This window comes from Notothenia coriiceps, unplaced genomic scaffold, assembly GCF_000735185.1.
Source record: "Notothenia coriiceps isolate Sejong01 unplaced genomic scaffold, NC01 NC01_scaffold00037246, whole genome shotgun sequence".
Taxonomy (NCBI): Eukaryota; Metazoa; Chordata; class Actinopteri; order Perciformes; family Nototheniidae; genus Notothenia; species Notothenia coriiceps.
Window position 1 is genome coordinate 8,758,604 of NW_011369947.1, and position 19,277 is coordinate 8,777,880.

Here is a 19,277-nt window from a genome sequence, read left to right on the forward strand (position 1 = left end):
TCCTTCTGGTTATAGGAGACAGACTAATGTGCAGAAAAGTTATGAGAGAGGAGAGTAGTTATTCACTAGGTTCCCCGCAGTGAGGGGCGAACTGGTTATGAAGACGTAAAAGTGTTTCGAATGTACGTGGGCGATGGGGAATTAGACGAGAAGGGAGAGGCAGTCGACAGTAAAGTCCATGTTGCGCGTTGGGAGGGCGGGGGAAGCGGAGGACAGAGGACGTAGGAGTATGTCCGTTCGATTTTGGAAGAGGGAAGTCTGGCCTAAAGCTAAGAAAAATAAAAAGAGAATGATAGAATCACAGATCACACACAACACAAGCACACACAAGAGGAGAGGACAAATAATAAACATATGGACGTATATAAGACCACAGGTTAGCGGTTTAGTGGTAAAGTAAGATGAGCAATATATAGACAGTATAGCATGAAATAAAAGTAATAAATATACCAAAAGAGCCAATATATTAATGTACATGTAGTGCAGAGAGGACAACTATACGACCAAAGCCCAGATATCGAAAATATTTTCTATATAATTTAATACGACCTCATGACTAGTCCCTCTTAAGATGGGTCTTTGAGTCGATTTACGGAACGGCACTAATTTGGTATATTACAGTTTTGGTGTAATTCCTAATAAAGACTCTTGTAAAGACATGGGGCTAACCAAACCACACCATGCCTCCCTTTCTCTCTCCCAAAACAAAAGACTAGTGAACACCTCAATGGACCTGTGTAGGCCCCGTGTGATAAATACATAATTTCTGTATCTTTTCACCGTAAAACGTAATATCCTCTGGAAAATTTTATTTTTTAATTTTTGATATAAAAAGAAAATGACATCGTCATTCGGAAAGATATTAAAAAAGTACCGTGTACTCTCCTCGCTAAATAAACTGAGACTGAAGTCCCAACAGACACGACTACGGTCGTACTCCAGTTAAACGAGAACGTGACGACGTACCGACGCCCGGCGACTACAAGGTCTGTTGATACCTGCCAGACCGGCCACTCAGTCCTGGTGACGTGGACGCAAAGAGGGACTGGGTCTGGTGTGGACCGTCTTGTGATTGTGTAACCCCTAGTAGAAATTCAGTTTATGATGGTTTATGACTTATAATTTTTCTGACTTCGTTTTCGGAAGAATGAGAAGGGGTCTGCCAGTGGGTCACTCCCCCCCCCGTCGCGACGTCCAATGTCGCCGTAGGACCTTCAGACAGCCGGTACAAACCCCGGTGAACCTGAAGACCGTCCAACAGAGGCGAAGAGGGGCGAGAATGTGTTATGGTGTGCCACGGACATCGGTCCTGGTGTCGACCCGCTGTGACACTTGTCTCCCAACTACTCCCACTGTCCCTAAACCTCAGCTACCCTCCCACCGTGTCGCCCAGTAACGTTAGTCTTTAGTACGCCTTTCTTCAAAGACATTAGGTAGTCTCTCCGCCTTGTTCCTCGCCGTCGTCAGTGTTCCACGGACGAGATAGACTCTTTGTGTTTCAGTTCTCGAACTAGTCAAGTGACCTGATTTCTTCTAAGAGCGGTCAACCTGTGTATAAGTTGGAGTAGAGACAGCGGACACAGCAGGAAGTGACAACGATGTAAGGATAGAGGTGATAGTCGTCTCTATTTTTCATGACTATATGTGCTGTTGCGATACATAGAAGAGTTTCTATGATAATGATTTCAAGACGTTTCCGTATATAGTTACATAGTAATAATAATTTTAAGGCCTCGTAGCATGTAGTAGTAGTGGGGATTAACCAAAGATGTAATTTTTGTACACTCCTAATGGGGTGTACTGTTTAAATTGGGTTATATATAACAACAAGATAACTAAAACAGTTGTTGACCGATCTAAAAAAACCTAAGTACTGCGACGTCATAAGACAACGTATAACGTACCCGAAATGAGAGGTACGCGAAATACAGAATTCACAAGATTGTAGGCCAACAGTGGAACCTGGTTTCTAAGTATATTACTCTTCTTACATAACTTAACTGTGTCCAACGTAGATTTTGTAACATTTTCTACCCTGGGACAATGGAATGAACTGTCGAGGTCCCGGTCGGTGCGACCCCCGCGGACACCAACGACGCCGAGGGCACTCTCCACCGGCGCCCGCAGCGTGTCCGTCTCACAGGTCCTGGAAGAGGAAGGCAGTTGTCTCTCGGCGGAAAATGTCTTGTGGAAGCCATGCGTCCGGCGACAATGTCAGACGCTGACGTGAGGCAAGGGTTGAGGGACAGAGTGTCGATGGTCCGTCTCTCCCTCGAAAAGTAAATGTGACCCAAAATCAGCATTTCTCTAACAGGGCTAGAATAGAGGGATATGAGGCACGGCTAGAATGTGTGATCTGTTTGGTATTTTGAGCAAAACACATCATAGACATGTTTTTATATATTTTTATATATCTGAGACTCATAATATATGCCTAAAAATAGCATGATAGGAGATCTTTAAACTGTACATTTCTTATCACATTGAGCCTGATTCCATCAAGCACAAGATGTATAAGTCTGAACAATATAAGTGATAACATTCTTACATTTAATTCTTAATAATAAAATGTAATTTCCATGCATTAATTACTAACTGCTTCATTTTGGCTTCCCCGCAGAGTGTAAAGATGTGAACACTGTGGCTTACTGCCCCCTGGTGCTCAGGTTCAAGTTCTGCAGCCGGCCATATTTCAGACAAATGTGCTGCAAGACGTGCCAGGGACACTGACCTGGACACAGCCTCCATTCTCTGGGCCCTGCACTCTCACAGTAGCCTGACCCCCTCCCACTGAGCCTTTGACAGCAGCCCTCACAACTGGGACGCTGTCGAGCGAACATCTAGTCCCGTTACTGTTAAAGAGGGACCTTTTCTTTCAGCCAGAATCCAGCACAAACCTCTCCGAGCCGAGCTGGGCCGAAACAGCCCTGGCTGAGTTTTACATTCCACTGGAGGGAGGGGGGGCTGCTGCCTGAACCCCGCAGACAGAGAGAGAGAGAGAGAGAGAGAGAGAGAGAGAGTGAGAGAGTGAGAGAGTGAGAGAGTGAGAGAGTGAGAGAGTAACTTCCCTCCATCGTCTGTCTTTCTATTATCCCTCTGTTGTAATATTTTGGTGCTATATTTTTCTTTGGCCGCAGGCCTGGTCACCGTACTCTCTTAAAACCTGTATCTTAACAGGTGATTTTTGTTTTGTTACGAGTTTAAAAACAATCCACTTTGTAAAGAACATGATTTTTCCTGATATCTTCCCTCATGAAAAAGAATATCTCGTGCTATAAAATGAAAGATCTGTTTCTATGTTATCATTACATAACAGTTGTTACCTGACCACATTGTTTAAATTCATATAGTCCTGGCTGTTATGTAGCTGAAGTATGAGCAGAGTTTGATTTGCAAAGTGTCAACGGTCAGAGGATTTGTGTGTTTTGTTTGTTTTGATTTGTATTTGTGAAAGCTATAGATGTGTCATTGCAGTGAACCAGCCGTAGTCTTGCCATTTTGAAAAGTTTGCTAAAAATGTTATCACCTCTACAGTAAAACAGAGCTGCACGGGGCAAACAGTGACTCTGCCTTCACTATTTCATGATGTGAGACAGGACATTTTCAGATTATAGGATGTTATTCTGTGGCTGCCGACTGTGGGGCTTGTGCAGTAACTTTTATTGTGAATGTTAATTCAGATCACAGTGAGACACAGTAGAGTCAGCTCTGCCAGCCTGAACAGGCCCAGAGGGAGGAGTGAAGACATCTGACCGCACTCACTTTCAAACTGCATTTTATAGTATTAGTGCTAATTTGAGGATGGATTAATTCACCCGTAAAATATCAGATGTCTTTGTGGCACAGATATGATGAATTAAGGACTGTTTGAAACCATCATTTATGTCCCTATGAAAAGATTTCTGCCACATAAAAAAAAAACTACAGCCATCTTAAATTAGGGTGATAATAGGTGATTTCGTTTGACCACATGGGGGCAGCATAAGCAACATTGACATAGCAATTGTTATGTTAATAGGTGAACATGTTAGCCACCAGTTGCTTATTTCTGCCCACCAGACAAGTTTAAGACCAATATTGACTATTTTTTAGTTCTGTTTTAGGTCTCCAACTCCGGAGGGAAATATCTGACCCTTTAGCTGCTCAATGATCCACTATGTTCACAAGCTACTCACTTACTGCGTTCCTGCTGTTTAATGCTAGGATAGGAAGTTCTCACTGGGGTTTTCTGAGCTTTTTCATTGAAAATAGCTACCTGCAGTAGAAAAAAATATGCAATGAATGAACCAAGTCAAGCAAGACAGCTAACTGTGAAAACTCAATCCAAAGCTTTTTAAAGAAACCATTATCATCCTCATTTCATATATTGAAAGAAATCAGTTATAACCGATTTATCGAATTACACTAACTGTATGAGCTGGATGCTAAAATATTAAAAGGAAACATGTCAGCTTGTCCTTCTAAAGATAGTATTGTGACCATTGCACCCTAAAGGTCACTGTTTTACTGCTGTTCTAAAGGAAACTAATCACCTGACCCACATGTTTGCTGCCCTAAATCTTAATGACGTATTTTATTTTTTCAGCTGTTTCTTTATCCTTAAAACTGTCAGAAATGCTGTGTCATCACTGTGACATCCACTGTGCTCTGAAAGCAGCTCTGTTCAACTTAACACATGTCTCATCATTTCATTATAGAATCTACAGTTTGTCTTTATGGGGATTTGCTGCGATGCTGTTCCTTTCCTTTTTTCTTGTGGTGCTTTGGTTTGGATTGGTGCTATAAGTTCACTGTTGTTGTAGTTTCTATCATTTTAACAATTGTGCTTTAAATGTTTTAGAAGTAAATGTAAGTGTTTTTGTAATACCAATATTCAGAGTTGTAATAGGTGGGTACCACATTTGGCTTTTTTGTTCATTTGTGTCGGAATATAAAAGTTTAATTTACACTCCCTGACTTTGTTAAAGTGGCCAGTAATGCCTCAAAATCTCCAAATGTAGCTCACCTTGCAAATCATAAACTTATTTTGAATACTCTAACAATTTCTAAAGGGCCACTGTACAAGATATTGGCATTCCCAAGCTCTTAACAATTTGAGCCTTATAATAAAACCTATTTTGGCGGCATTTAAAAAAAACATTTGTGTTTCAAACACCTAAAGAAATGTTGGTTTCTCAGATTGTGCCCCCCATAAATATTTGGTTCAGGAATGAACATAACCCACTTGTAGCGATTTCTGTTGCTACCTGTGCCTAATATGAAGGTTCACACTGAGAAACGAGCCTGTTTTATCCGAGTTAATAAGAGGGACAATACCGGTATTTGTTGTTTTGTTTTGTCACATGCTAATTATACCATGACATGTACTGTATGTTGTTGAATACTATAGGTTATGAATCCATTTGTCCTCCATGTACATCCTTTTAAAAGTAAATATTAAATTGATTAAACATGGTGCATTGTTCATAAAAAAAAGAAGAAGAAATGTGGTCATTTGATATTTCTGCCCTCAATGTACTTGTACTTAAATGGCACATTACAGCATCCAGACAGAGGTTGAGATCATCAGTGAGCTATTTCTGGATCTGACAGACTTCATGGAAAAGATGAAGCAAGAACTTCTTCCTTTTGTCTGATGACACTGAGACATCCTCGTCCATCGGATGAAAAATAAAGGGGTGAGTTGATTGTGTGTGTAACATATACTGCATGTGAACACGTGTGTCCCTGTAAAGTTTTTTAGATTTATGCGGTCTTCTATCCTCATTGACAAAGGGTATGAAGACAATATCGAAAAAGAAAAAAAGTTGAAACAAAAGATACTTAAGGACCAAAGACGCAAAAAAAACTACAAGATAAAAAAACGACCAGAAACACGAGGTGTAAAACAGCTGAACAACCTCAGACAGATGCAAAAATCCTACAATTGAATCAGTAGGTTTTTTTTGTGTGTTTTGGAGTGGTGTGTGTGTGTGTGTGTGTGTGTGTGTGTGTGTGTGTGTGTGTGTCTCTGTGAGTGTGTGTCTCTCTGTGTCTCTCTGTGTGTCTGTGTGAGTGTGTGTCTCTGTGTGTGTCTCTGTGTGTGTCTGTGTGAGTGTGTGTCTCTCTGTGTCTCTCTGTGTGTCTGTGTGTCTCTGTGAGTGTGTGAGTGTGTGTGTGTGTGTGTGTGTGTGTGTGTGTGTGTGTGTGTGTGTGTGTGTGTGTGTGTGTGTACACACTAGTGGGAGTTAGAAATAGCTATTCATTGATATATATGGTTTTCATTTATTACTCTAAATAAAAAAAACATCTAACTATTAATAATGGACAGTTTATTATAATGAAGAAACAGTTCTTAAAATGCGTCTTTTTCCAAATATGGTCTGCCATTCAAGAGTCTCTCTCCCCTCCCTAGGACCAGAAGGATTTGCACTCACACACAAAAACATTGTCAGGCAAAAAGACGTACAAAAACGTGAAAACCACATAGTTGACACACACACACACACACACACACACACACACACACACACACACACACACACACACACACACGTTTAAAACACACACACACTCCTGTCAGCAAGGTGCACTTTCCACCTCTGGGTGAAGCTGCTTTATGATGGGCGTTGGAAGCAGCAGCCTGTGTCTGAAGACACAATCACAACATGAAGAAACCACAGCCTGGGTGGAGCCGGCAGCTCACAACTGAAACACCATCATTTGGCAACAGATAATTATCACTTTAGGTTTGTTGATACCATCCACCACCGGCTGCTGCTGGCCAGATGAATTAGAGTTACTAATTGTTTTACCTTCAGACCTGCTGAAACAGACACAGTGAGGTCGTTGTTTTATGTTGCTCAAATGACTTTATACAAGATCAAATAGAAATACAGAAGTAGCTGCTTCAGTCTGTGTGTGTGTGAGTGTGCAGTTCTTGTTTCTCACACTGCATCTGTGGGAGTATGAGGAAGTAACTGTTTGATTCTTGCAGTGGATGTTTTGCAGGTCGCAGGCTGCTGTTGGCTCGGACCGTCTGCCTGCCTGTGGAGGCTGCAGTCTGAGGAGCTCAACCTGTGGATTATAACCACACAGACACACAAACTCTCAACGTTGGACACCTGAGGAGGAGAGGAGGCCCGCTGGAACAATGGTACGGTACCACACCTTCATTCATTTGCTTTGTCACACACACACACACACACACACACACACACACACACACACACACACACACACACACACACACACACACACCTATAGGGAGCTGTATTATGTGTGTACGCTACAATAACCAGAACCAGTTAAGATAACATACATATATAATTTCACTACAAATGCTTTTCTTTTTTTAAGGCAAAGACGATTTTTTTAAGTCTGTTTTCTGGCTTTAAAAATTACAACAGCTCACAGTTACCTGCATTTCATACATCACTTTATATCTGACAAGACATAAGAGGGTATTTCACGCTCTAAGTTCAGTTGTGATATGATAAAGGATATGATAGTGTGTCTTAAAAGGTAATCTATTCAGGGAAATATCAGCAGCAGAGTGAGTTTCCTCTTTTTCCCTTTGCTTTAAAACAAAAGGCAGCTCAAATAGATAGAGAAATAGCTTATCATTTTGTTCTCAAGAACCAATTTCCTTTCCACAGTAGGTGCATACAAAGCACAAACAAGCAAGACACACATCTAAAAGATACTAAATCAAATTTAAGATTTAAAATAACGTTGATTTTGACTCATTTAATTAGGAGCTATACAGCGAAGAAGTCAACATAACATGTAGGTGTTTGTTAAAGTTTTGAGAGAAAAATTACAATATACAGTGGAGTTATTGAGCTGTACTGTAATCTCAGTTTAGTAGATTTATTTTACAGGGTGTTGCAAACAGCTTTGGCAGCCCCTCCTGTGAGCAGCAGGCCGTTGCAGGAAGAGAACCAGTAGCATGTACAAAGTTTGTCGAGTTTCACAAGAGGCAGAGATGAGGTGTGAGAGGAGGAAGTGGACTACAGGAGATGCCTGCAGTTTCTGTCACAACACTTCCTCCTGACACACAGAGCGGCCCTAAGACATCATAACTCACACAGCTCTATTGCTAAGGTCAGGACATGCTGCCAACTGTCTTTAAAATCTCTTAAATTCATCTCAATGAGTAGTTTCAAAAGTGAAAATGTAGAGATAAATTTAACTTCCTGTGTTTTCTCTCCAACCTTTACCACCTTCATGTTTTAAATTATTATCCTTTCAAAATAAGAGTCAGAATTAAATGCAGGTGCATAGAGCTGAGGGAGCCACATGTAATTAGATGCCAGGAAGTGTGACGGGTGTTAAAGGGTCAGCTTGCACGGCATTTACTTTTAAAAAAATGTTTACGACTATGCAGAAAGTTCCTGTTTGTTGCGGCGAAGTTTTTGAGATCAGGGCTGGTGTATCTTCTGCCATTCACTCAATGCATCAGAATGTTGCCTCTCAACTCCACAGTTCTCTAGAAACGGTCCAATATCTAAAAAGCAGAAAAAGGTTTCTCAATGGAAACTGGTCACAGTGACGTCAGTGGTTCTTCGCAAATGTCAGAAAAATGATACACCTTCCGCCCGCCAGCTACACACCTGTTCAATTTGGTGTATGCATCTTGTATGTTAGTGGTGGTGGGGACAACATCGGTACACAGACAGAAAAATAAACACCTGGCTAACAACTAAAAACCTCTTCTGTGTTAGTTCCTACTGTCGGTGTCTGGAGGAACACATTTTGCCATGATGACAAACACATAGACTTGCAAAGTGAAACAATACAAGCGTTGATGTAGTGGCTTGTAATTATCCACAATTCACACTGGCTATGTGAGACGTTGGCACATGAGTATATCTTGAGTTTTTCCCATATACACTGATTGATAGCATTTCTGCTTTTGGTTTCATAGGTTTTATTTAGATGAACACTCATGACTTCCGTCAGAATTTCCCTCGAGGATGTTTAAAGTGGACCTATCATGCTATATTTGAATAGTGTAGGACCATACTTATATAAGGCATATTTATACTCTTTATTTTTAAAAATACCAAACAGATTATGCATTTTAGCCATTCCTCATTTCGCTCAATTTAACACTGTCTTTGCATGGGCTGATTCTGTGAGAACAGCACCATCTACAGGCCTGGCATATGTACTACAGCGTCTCAAGCGCTTTCGCTGAGACTGCCAAGGCACGACNAGCCATTCCTCATTTCGCTCAATTTAACACTGTCTTTGCATGGGCTGATTCTGTGAGAACAGCACCATCTACAGGCCTGGCATATGTACTACAGCGTCTCGAGCGCTTTCGAACGGCAATGTCCGTGGCTGTCTCCTCCTGATTGGTGGAGTTGGCCCAATAGGCGTAGCACCACTTCTGTGACGTCATAGAAGTGTTCTCGATCAGTCTGTATCAGATCCGTTGCAGCCCCTTTTTAAGAGATTTGGGTATGGAGGAAAATAGAGAGGGTTGTGTTTTCTGACACTTGGTGAGCTCCCTGACACACCGGGGACACATATTCATGTATAAAAGACGTACAAAAGTGCATTTTGCATGATAGGTCACCTTTTAAATTATAGAAATAAAAAACCCTATTTAGTAAGCTAAAGCTTTCTCTGACATATTTAGTATCTTAAAACCTCCATGCTTGCACAACTTTGTACCAACATTTCATGTTTAGGATTTCTTCTTTTGTATGATAATTTCAGAATTTAAAGTATTTTTATAGGCAGATTTGTGGGTTCATACTGTATAACTGTTCTTTAATTTTCTGTTAGTTATAAGAAATGAAGGAAAAGGAAGTGAACAAAAACTTCTTTAGTGGGGTTATATAGTCATTTTAATCCTATTGTTGTGTCTGAATAAACACTAAAGAGAAGCAATTAGTTATGATTGGCAGCTCTGTCCTTTGTAATGTCACGTGACTGCCAGGATGAGGTGCAACATTTGAAGGGTACCTGTATTAGTTTCCCTGTGATCAGTAATGTAGGTTGGAACCGAGACCACAGCCCAACCACCATGCCAGAGACTATACAGACTTCACACATCAGACAGCCTAAAATCTTTAGGGAAAACCTAAACACAACAAGTCAACAGGAAACATGTCTGGGGAAGCCTGATCATAACAACACAACAATTATGAATCCTAGCCTGTCCTTGTGATCAGGTATTAATACATTTAACATATAGTCAGACACATCACAAAGTTTGGCGGTGCTTCTTTAAAAATGTCCATCTTAGTTAGCTCAGCTCATCTGTAACCTGTTGCTTGGCAACAAGCACCAGCTTCCTGTAATGGCGACCACAGTTTGTTACGTTTTTAAAAGCCACAAACACGTCATCATTAACCTTCTTTATTACTGACGTTAAAGTGCCCCGCAGTGCTCTGTTTCTGTCTGTTTGTCTACCTTTCTTTCTTTCTTTTTGTTTGTTCCTTATTTGTTTGTTTGTTTTTTGTCGTTCATGTGTTGTTTGCTTGTAAGTTCCTTTTTATTTTGCTTATTTATTTATTGTACGTCTGTATTTTAATGTATTCTCTCTGTATTTCTTCATTTGATTTAGCTTGTTTCTGTTTTGTTTGTTCTAATTTGTTATTTATTTCATTTTCATTTCCTTTTTGTTTTGTTTTTTTTACCTTTTTATTTTTTCTTGTTACTTAAAGTTACTCCAACTTTAAGTAAGACATAGATTATAAAGCATATAATGTCTCAAGTAGGTCAAGCCCCGAAAGAGAGTTGATTCACCCCAGCCTTTTCACTTTCTATAAAAACCATTGTCTCCAATCCCAAGCCAAGCTTTTTACAAACAATAGAACAATAGAAAGCTAAAAAATAAGAATTAATTCACAATGAAAGTGGCACCTCAACAACATGATGACCGTGTGTATCTCTTTCTCTGGTGTGTTTCAGGCGAAGTACCACTGGCAGAGTCAAAATGTGAAGCAAAGCGGCGTGGACGACATGGTGCTACTATCCAAAATCACTGAGGACGCCATCGTGGACAACCTCAAGAAAAGATACATGGATGACTACATATTTGTATCCTGCAAGCTCACGTTTACATTTTAGTTTTGTCATATTGTTCTATTTTGTTTTTAATTCTGGTCTGTCTTATAATAGCTAACTTATCATAGTGATAGCTGTCACAAATATTGATTTTGAATTTCAAATGTTTTAATACAGGGAAATTAGGAAGATTATCAGCAGCTACAGCCTGAGCTGGCGTCAGAATAAAAAAAAACAAAAAAAAAAAACTCTTGGTGACATACAGTATCTGTAAGCGAGAAGTACTGATGTGACGTTAAGCCATTATGTGTCAATAATATAAATCAGATCCAGGCCCCATGCCTAGGATCACTTTGTATCTCTCAAAATCACCAGAAAAAAAAATCCTAATATGGTGAAATGTGTGCAATCAAAACATCCATCTGGAATTTGCTGACACAAAACAAAAATACACACTACTGTAGAAACTAACTACATGTATGTATACATATAAATACACACATACATAAACATATAAGGGCATAAATAAAATGAAACTCTTCCCCTTTTGCATTCACCAAATGACTCAACAGCTCACTTCCTTCTTCTTAAAATACAGCTGAATTTCAAACTCATATTTAGAGTCAGGAAACCAAATTCACATCAACTCCACAAGCAAGAGCAGCTGGCATCACCTCAGATATTAATTCTCTGCAGCATTAAGTCATGATTACAATGGGTTACTAATGTTTTTAGAATGACTATTATTGAATCATAAATCATTAACTACCTATCGGCCATTTACATTTGAAGTCAACATGTAACTCTTCTGTTGTAGCTCATATGTTACAGCCGATAGCTGTTTGTGCTTATCATTAAAGTGTATTTTAATTGATCTGAAAAGCTCTTTAGTCCACTGGTTTTTTTGGTAAATATACAGTATACAAGTTCCTGAACTTCGCTGCTCAGACGTACATCGGCCCTGTGCTGATATCAATCAACCCGTTCAAACAGATGCCGTATTTCACTGACCGAGAGGTCGAACTCTACCAAGGAGCTGTGAGTAAAAGAGGCATTTCATCACCAATATCCTGTTAATACGGGTTGTTTTTGTTAATTTATTATCTTTCTGTCTGTGTGTATCTGTAGGCCCAATATGAAAACCCACCACACATCTACGCCTTGTCTGACTTCATGTACAGAAACATGATGATCGATGCAGAGAACCAGTGTGTCATCATTAGGTGAGCAGCTTTGCCTCTTAGGGTTTTTATTGGCTGTCTCAGTGTTGGTAGTTTGAGTAATATGTAGTTGATTTGTGTTGTGTGGCTTATTTTCTTATTTTGTGTTAGCGGTGAGAGTGGTGCAGGAAAGACGGTGGCAGCCAAATACATCATGGGTTACATTTCCAAAGTATCTGGAGGAGGATCAAAAGTTCAGGTAGAGACAGAAAGCAATGACTCTAGACCTCTTTAAATATCCATCAGCGCGAAGTAGAGGTATTTCTGTCGTGTCTCACACTGAGTCACTGTTTGTGTGTCTGTTTCAGCATGTAAAAGACATCATCCTACAGTCAAATCCTCTGCTGGAAGCCTTCGGTAACGCCAAGACCGTCCGCAACAACAACTCCAGTCGTTTTGTAAGTATGACCTTTAGTGGAACACCTACTGTAGACATTACCTATAGCTCTTGTAGGCAATTTATTTATAGAAGTATTGTATATTTACCCCACACATCACCGACAGTCTTGGCCAGTGGAATAATGTGTTTTGTTTGTCTTTCCTTATGTCCCATTCTCTAGAAACGCCCTGAAGGAACTTATTTCAATTTGGAAGAAGAGTTTAGCATCCTGTAATGACATTTATATATGACAAATATTCAGTAGCCAATTTGTCAAAGCAAAAATGAATTTAGTTTCACCTAACAGCTGCTGAGGTTTGGTGCTTACAAAAATACATTTCATTGCAACCCCTATTTCTTCTCAGCAGTGGTCCTGATGCATCAATTTCACACCTATAAACCACATCAGTGTGCACATCAATTTGTAACGTTTCCTGTCACAGTTGAAGCAGAGGTGTTCAGGTCAATGCAGTTCGATGTATGCAGAATACTTTAAGTTTATGCAGATGTAGTAATGATGGAAGTCACAGTTTATATCTGAAAATAAATGCTGCATTTGTTGAGAACTGTCCCATTCTGACAGCAGTCGTTTAGGACATCTTTATTATATCTATGTTAAGTTTATTTGCTTGTATTTTTGTCTACAATAACGTTTTGTGTCAGGGTGGGTACTCAATGAGTTGAAATAACTCTGCTTAACCTTTGCCCCTTTTCATTTGATCGAATTTCTCTACTGACAGCCAGTTTGTTGCCTTCGTTTTTTGCATCCACCAGGGGAAATACTTTGAGATTCAGTTCAGCAGAGGAGGAGAGCCAGACGGCGGCAAAATCTCAAACTTCCTGCTGGAGAAGTCAAGGGTGGTGAACCAGAATGAAAACGAGAGAAACTTCCACATTTACTATCAGGTCAGGAGTCACAGCCACTTTAAAATGACTAAAGAAACCTCCTTCTTTTGAAACTCGTATTCCCCAAATGTTAGTGCATGATACCTTAGGTGTTCACATTTACCTGCTCTTCTTCCTGCACTGTTGTCCTGTAGATGATAGAGGGCGCAAACACTCAGCAGAAAGAGGGCCTGGGCATCATGACACCAGACTATTACTACTATCTCAACCAGTCTGGGACCTACAAGGTGGACGGAACCAATGACAGCAAAGACTTCCAAGAGACTATGGTACGTATATTTATATACTGGAGAAACACCGCAGTGGTCGGGACCCTCTGAGGGGTCACAAGATGAAAATAATTTCTTACTTTTCTCTTATGGTTCTTTCTCATTTATAACTACATTGTTTACATCTTTTAGCATATAAATGTGTATTCAAAAGAAGCAATCTGTGGCGTTTGGAGGAGAATATCCCCCTTTTGATGTTCAGACTAATAGATCCTATGCTCGCTGTGACGCGGATTTGCATACATTATTCTAAGGGACCAGATGCAAAAGAAAGTATGATAATGGCCTTAATAAACAACAAATCATTTAGAAACTGAAATTATTAAGATCAAATTGCATGATTTTGATCAATTAATAGCTCAGAGCCACTTTATGACCCTCATGTTAGTATTGAGTATTTTAAGTTCCCAAACAAAGCTTCAGTTGGTCATTGCAATTAAAGCATCAGACTTTGTATATTGTATTTGTGTATCAGGGAACTCACGCAGCGTCAGAAAATAAAACCCTCTCTCTTTTCCTCCGTACCCAAATCTCTAAACAATCTGTACAACGGAGGTGATCCAGATTTGCGGCAGATATGACGTCAAATCGGCGGCGGACCCACAGCACTATCAGAAACGTTGCTATCAGAAACCATGCCCAACTGTTTTGGACTTAATATGGTCGGTGTTTACATTAGCATCGCTAACACTCAGAGCTAACCTGTACTGGAGAGCATGTGTGTGAAGAAGCAGGAAATAAAAAGGAACTCACCTTGTGGTATAACCGGCAAGAGAGAAAGCTTTATTTTTATTTAGCCTTTATTTAAACAGGTTAAAATCTCATTGAGACACAGGGTCTCATTCTCAAGAGAGACCTGTTTATACCTGGAATCAGCACTTTTGTAACGGGAAGTGAAATAGAGGGATATGAGGCATGGCTAGAATGGGTGGTCTGTTTGTTTTTTTGACTAAAACACTTCATAGACATGTTTTTTATATTTTTTTATTTATCTGAGACCTATGCTATTGCCTAAAAGCATGATAGGTCCACTTTAATATAGTTTTGACAGTCAAATATTTCATCTTAATCTCATCCATACTTATAATAATAATATTAATACATTGGATTCTTCTAGCGCTTTTCCTAATGCTCAAAGACGCTTATCACTTGTTTGTAAATTGCGACAAACTGCTGCCTTCACTGTCTGTTTTGGTGTCTCTGGTTTCCAGGAGGCCATGCAGGTGATTGGGATACCAGGAGACATCCAGGCTCAGGTTCTGCAGATCGTCGCAGGCATCCTCCACCTGGGAAACATCACCTTTATAGAGGCAGGCAACTATGGGCAGGTGGAGAGCACAGACTGTGAGTTACATGCATTCACTCATCCATGCAGCTGCACAAACATTCCCACCCGGCATATAAGATGTCCCATGTTCTCCCCGAGGGATATGAGCAAATTAGAGCTCACAATGAAAAATCAGTCCCATGGCGAACACCCTGCTAATTAATAGAGTTGGTGAACATCAGTACGGCCTTGTTTATCTTCTCCTTTATTTGCTGCCTGGGGATTCCCTGCACAATAGATAATTGGTGTTTACATCTGCTAGCATCGTGCAATTAAATCTACTGCGGATTTAATTCAGTTAGGTTTTACATTTACTGCGGAAAGATACAAGGCTGCACATAATTACCTATTTTTGTATTGAATATTGTGATAATGATATTACTTGCGAAATAAATAAATAAAATAAACATAATAAATGGCATTCAGTTTTGCAATGCTTTCAGTATTCTGCTTAAATGCTACACTTTTTTAGAAATAAAAAAAGGAATATTGAACTGAAACAAAACGAACCAAGAAAGAAAAGAACAATACATTCACATTTTTAACTGCAGTTATCTACTGATTCGCCCCTTCAACTAACTACAAAAATATCTGACTTCAATATCTCATCTTTACCGATGTGTTTAATACACAAGAAAAGCCATATACAGACAATACAGTCCCTCAATCTCAAAGCTGCCACATCTGCATCTTTATTATAAGCCATATAGGCATAATTGATAAGCTTTGTTTATTAAAATCTTTGGCTATTCTTTGCTTCAGTGCTTGCATTCCCCGCCTATCTGCTTGGCATCGACCCCAACCGTCTGCAGGACAAGCTGATCAGCCGCAAGTGGGACGGGAAGGGAGAGTCCATCAAAGTGACTCTGAACCAGGAGCAGGCCACCTACACCCGAGACGCCCTCGCCAAAGCCCTCTACGCACGCCTCTTTGACTACCTGGTGGAGGTATTTAAACCTTTTATCTCAGTATCAACAGATGAAATGACAGGAGAAAACAATCCTCTTTTTACAGAGATACCAATGCAAGTTGAGATACTGTAAATGCATTTGAATTTAATATTTCCCTTCTGGCCTTACCCTGTCTGTTTTCTCTAGGCCGTAAATAAAGCCATTCAAAAACCATGTGAAGAATTCAGCACCGGAGTACTTGACATTTATGGCTTTGAGATATTCCAGGTTTGTCCTCTTACAGCTAACAGTTTCATAATATTGAAAGACAGCCACTGAAAAAAACAGATGTTAGTTTAAAAGATGGTGCAGCACAGCAGGATTTGTTTTACTGTGGTGATAATCTCACATTGACGTGTTTTACCCTCCTCACAGAAAAACGGCTTTGAGCAGTTCTGTATCAACTTTGTCAACGAGAAACTGCAGCAGATCTTTATTGAACTGACTCTGAAGGCTGAGCAGGTAGCTGAACTGATTTTGTTGCATTCCTAACCTCTGGCACATCTCTTAATTTGCCTTCTTGTCTCTTGACATATGCATTATGTATCAGGGTTGGGTTTAATTTAGTCTGAATATGGTAGTAAATTATTTAAGTATAATCTCTTGAAAATATTTCAGTTTTCATTTAAACTTTTCTCTTTCTTAAGTCTTATGTCTTATTTTCTCTCAGGAAGAGTACGTTCAGGAGGGCATCAAATGGACTCCCATCGAGTACTTCAACAACAAGATTGTGTGCGACCTGATTGAAAATAAATTGGTAAGCTCTTAACTGTATCCCCATAACAAAGTAATATTAATAAGTGACACATTTACTAATGAGCAAATATGCGGCATACAGGATTTACACAGATGAGTTTGAGGTGGTTCAAACCAGAAAACATGCATTTCTTCTGCACTCAAGTGCTTTGCCTGAAAATAAAAATGGTGTCTATGACTCAGAAAGAAAAGCGGCAACCACAAGGTCCGAAACATAATATACAATCATCTTATGTAATACTATGTTTAATCTGTATTTTTATTCAACTGCTTTTGGTACTTATAGACTTGCAACTGTATTTTGCATGTCTTTCATGGTTTTACCCATATTTTGAATGGGTCATTCTTTTATTATTTATTTAACATCAAATTATGACACTTTAAACTCTATGTTTGAATTAAGGATATTTATTTTTCCCATATTTTTCAAAGACACTTCCAAATGTGTAATATCAGTTGCAAGTGGTAGATTAATTCAAACCATTCCCTCCTTGCAGAACCCTCCAGGCATAATGAGCGTTCTGGATGACGTGTGCGCCACCATGCACGCCAAAGGAGAGGGTGCAGACGGCACGCTGCTGCAGAAACTGCAGGCCGCCGTGGGAACGCACGAACATTTCAACAGCTGGAACTATGGTTTCGTCGTACATCACTACGCTGGCAAGGTAGGAGCCTGACTCCTGGAGCATAAATACTACATATTTTACTACTTACTAATTTAACTTAATTTCAGACACATAGGTCCATATCAGTATGGAAATAGTAATAAATACATATGCAAGGATAACAACAAACAGATACAATCATCAATCAGTCTGCTGTGCTTAAAACACATGCAGATACTTGTTGCAACTTTTCCAAACCCTCATGTTGAACTTAAGTCATTTTATATCCGTTAAAGCCATTCAAATTATATTTTTAAAGCAATTATTTGCACATACATTGTACATGAAATTCCAAAGCAAAGCATGAAAAATGGGCACTATTCACAAACATATAACTTGCACTTCTGAATGCATCATTAAACCTGAATAGACAAGATATCTATGTATTTTTGTATTTGAAACTGCACTATTGCTTGTGTAGTTGTTGGCAGATGTGATGGTCATGTGTTGTACGACCCAATTAAACCGCAAGGACATCTGGATTCAAAGCTGTATAGGAAATAACCTAAGGATGTTCTCTACTAAATAATAATGGTTGCCTGCTTTATAAAGTCTACCCTGCAGTTCTAACGTTGCATCCTCTCAGGTGTCGTACGATATCAAAGGCTTCTGTGAGAGGAACCGGGATGTGCTGTTCCCCGACCTCATCGAGCTCATGCAAAGCAGTGAATAGTAAGTCTCTCGCATTTTCTGGTGCTACCACTCTTGGTTTGTTTACGTAAATCCATTAAAATAAAGAAATTTAATTTCTCTTTGCAGTCACTTCATCTGTAGCTTGTTCCCTGAAAAACTCAACACAGATAAGAAAAGCAGGCCGACCACAGCCAGCTCCAAGATCAAGGTGAGAGTTTAAGCTTAGAGTTTAACCTGAGAATGAACTTAAAGTTAAAATGTTTTGGGTGTAACATTGCATTTTTGTTGCTTTCGACAGAAACAAGCCAATGATCTGGTGAGCACGCTGATGAAATGTACTCCACACTATATCCGCTGCATCAAACCCAATGAGACAAAAAGACCAAAAGACTGGGAGGAGAGCAGGTCAGCACCCTCACTGTGACAAACATTAACTCCTTAAACTAAGGGTAAACACTTTTTCTTCAGTTCTATGAATGGTGGCATTACTTTTGTTTTTCAGGGGGAGGCATCAAGTTGAATATCTCGGACTGCGGGAAAACATTCGTGTAAGAAGGGCTGGATTTGCGTACCGCAGACCCTTCAATAAGTTTCTGATGAGGTGAGTTTAATCCCTTTAAATAGGTACTGTTTCGGCATGTTTCTACTGAAAGAAGAACACAGCCCAAACACAAAGTCTCTCAAAATAAACGTTGGTTGATGTTTGGTGTAAAGTTCTTTCCGTGTCATATATTTGAAATAGGGTTGCCAATTACAGGGTCTTTGCAGTCCGCTGTGAGCTAATAAAGGTGGTATGGCAAATATGTGACATGACAGCATGACATGAGTAAAGTGTGTATATGAGTTCAGAATTTCTACATATTGGAAATAAACTGATGCTATTATGGAAATAGACAAAGGCAAAGCTAATTCAAAATGTAACATTTATCCATGATGAACTTGCACATACGACGTATAAGTCATACAACAAATGTAAATGCTGCCTGTTACATAAAAACAATATGACTTGCTTAGGTAAGCTGTATTTTATATTCTCCGAAACTATAACATTTATATTGTAAGAATGTAACTTTATAACAAAAATCACACAAACTAGCCTAACACATTTGAACTTTGAGTGTTGGATGACTTTCCAGCAGCAGCAATATCAATAAACACTCCCCCCCCC

The 19,277-nt window shown here is 39.6% G+C and overlaps 1 protein-coding gene and 1 pseudogene across 2 annotated transcripts in view; one reads left to right on the forward strand and one right to left on the reverse strand.

Moving 5' to 3' along the window:
- LOC104966370 (uncharacterized protein KIAA0355 pseudogene) overlaps positions 1–16,430 on the reverse strand; it is a 22,662-nt pseudogene extending 6,232 nt beyond the window's left edge.
- Positions 6,808–19,277, forward strand: part of myo1f (myosin IF) — a 16,549-nt gene continuing 4,079 nt past the window's right edge. Inside the window, exons 1-19 of one of the 2 annotated variants that reach the window (XM_010794720.1) lie at positions 6,808–6,824; positions 6,977–7,135; positions 10,909–11,037; positions 11,953–12,042; positions 12,133–12,227; positions 12,336–12,423; positions 12,533–12,622; positions 13,378–13,509; positions 13,644–13,778; positions 14,990–15,122; positions 15,868–16,052; positions 16,203–16,283; positions 16,431–16,517; positions 16,726–16,812; positions 17,309–17,476; positions 18,063–18,148; positions 18,236–18,317; positions 18,408–18,514; positions 18,612–18,710. In XM_010794720.1, the coding sequence (XP_010793022.1) occupies positions 7,133–7,135; positions 10,909–11,037; positions 11,953–12,042; positions 12,133–12,227; positions 12,336–12,423; positions 12,533–12,622; positions 13,378–13,509; positions 13,644–13,778; positions 14,990–15,122; positions 15,868–16,052; positions 16,203–16,283; positions 16,431–16,517; positions 16,726–16,812; positions 17,309–17,476; positions 18,063–18,148; positions 18,236–18,317; positions 18,408–18,514; positions 18,612–18,710 (1,877 nt within the window). In that variant the 5' untranslated portion in view covers positions 6,808–6,824; positions 6,977–7,132. Of the gene's footprint in view, positions 6,825–6,942; positions 7,136–10,908; positions 11,038–11,952; positions 12,043–12,132; positions 12,228–12,335; positions 12,424–12,532; positions 12,623–13,377; positions 13,510–13,643; positions 13,779–14,989; positions 15,123–15,867; positions 16,053–16,202; positions 16,284–16,430; positions 16,518–16,725; positions 16,813–17,308; positions 17,477–18,062; positions 18,149–18,235; positions 18,318–18,407; positions 18,515–18,611; positions 18,711–19,277 lie in introns of those variants that run through there. The other variant, XM_010794719.1, reaches the window with a different exon arrangement.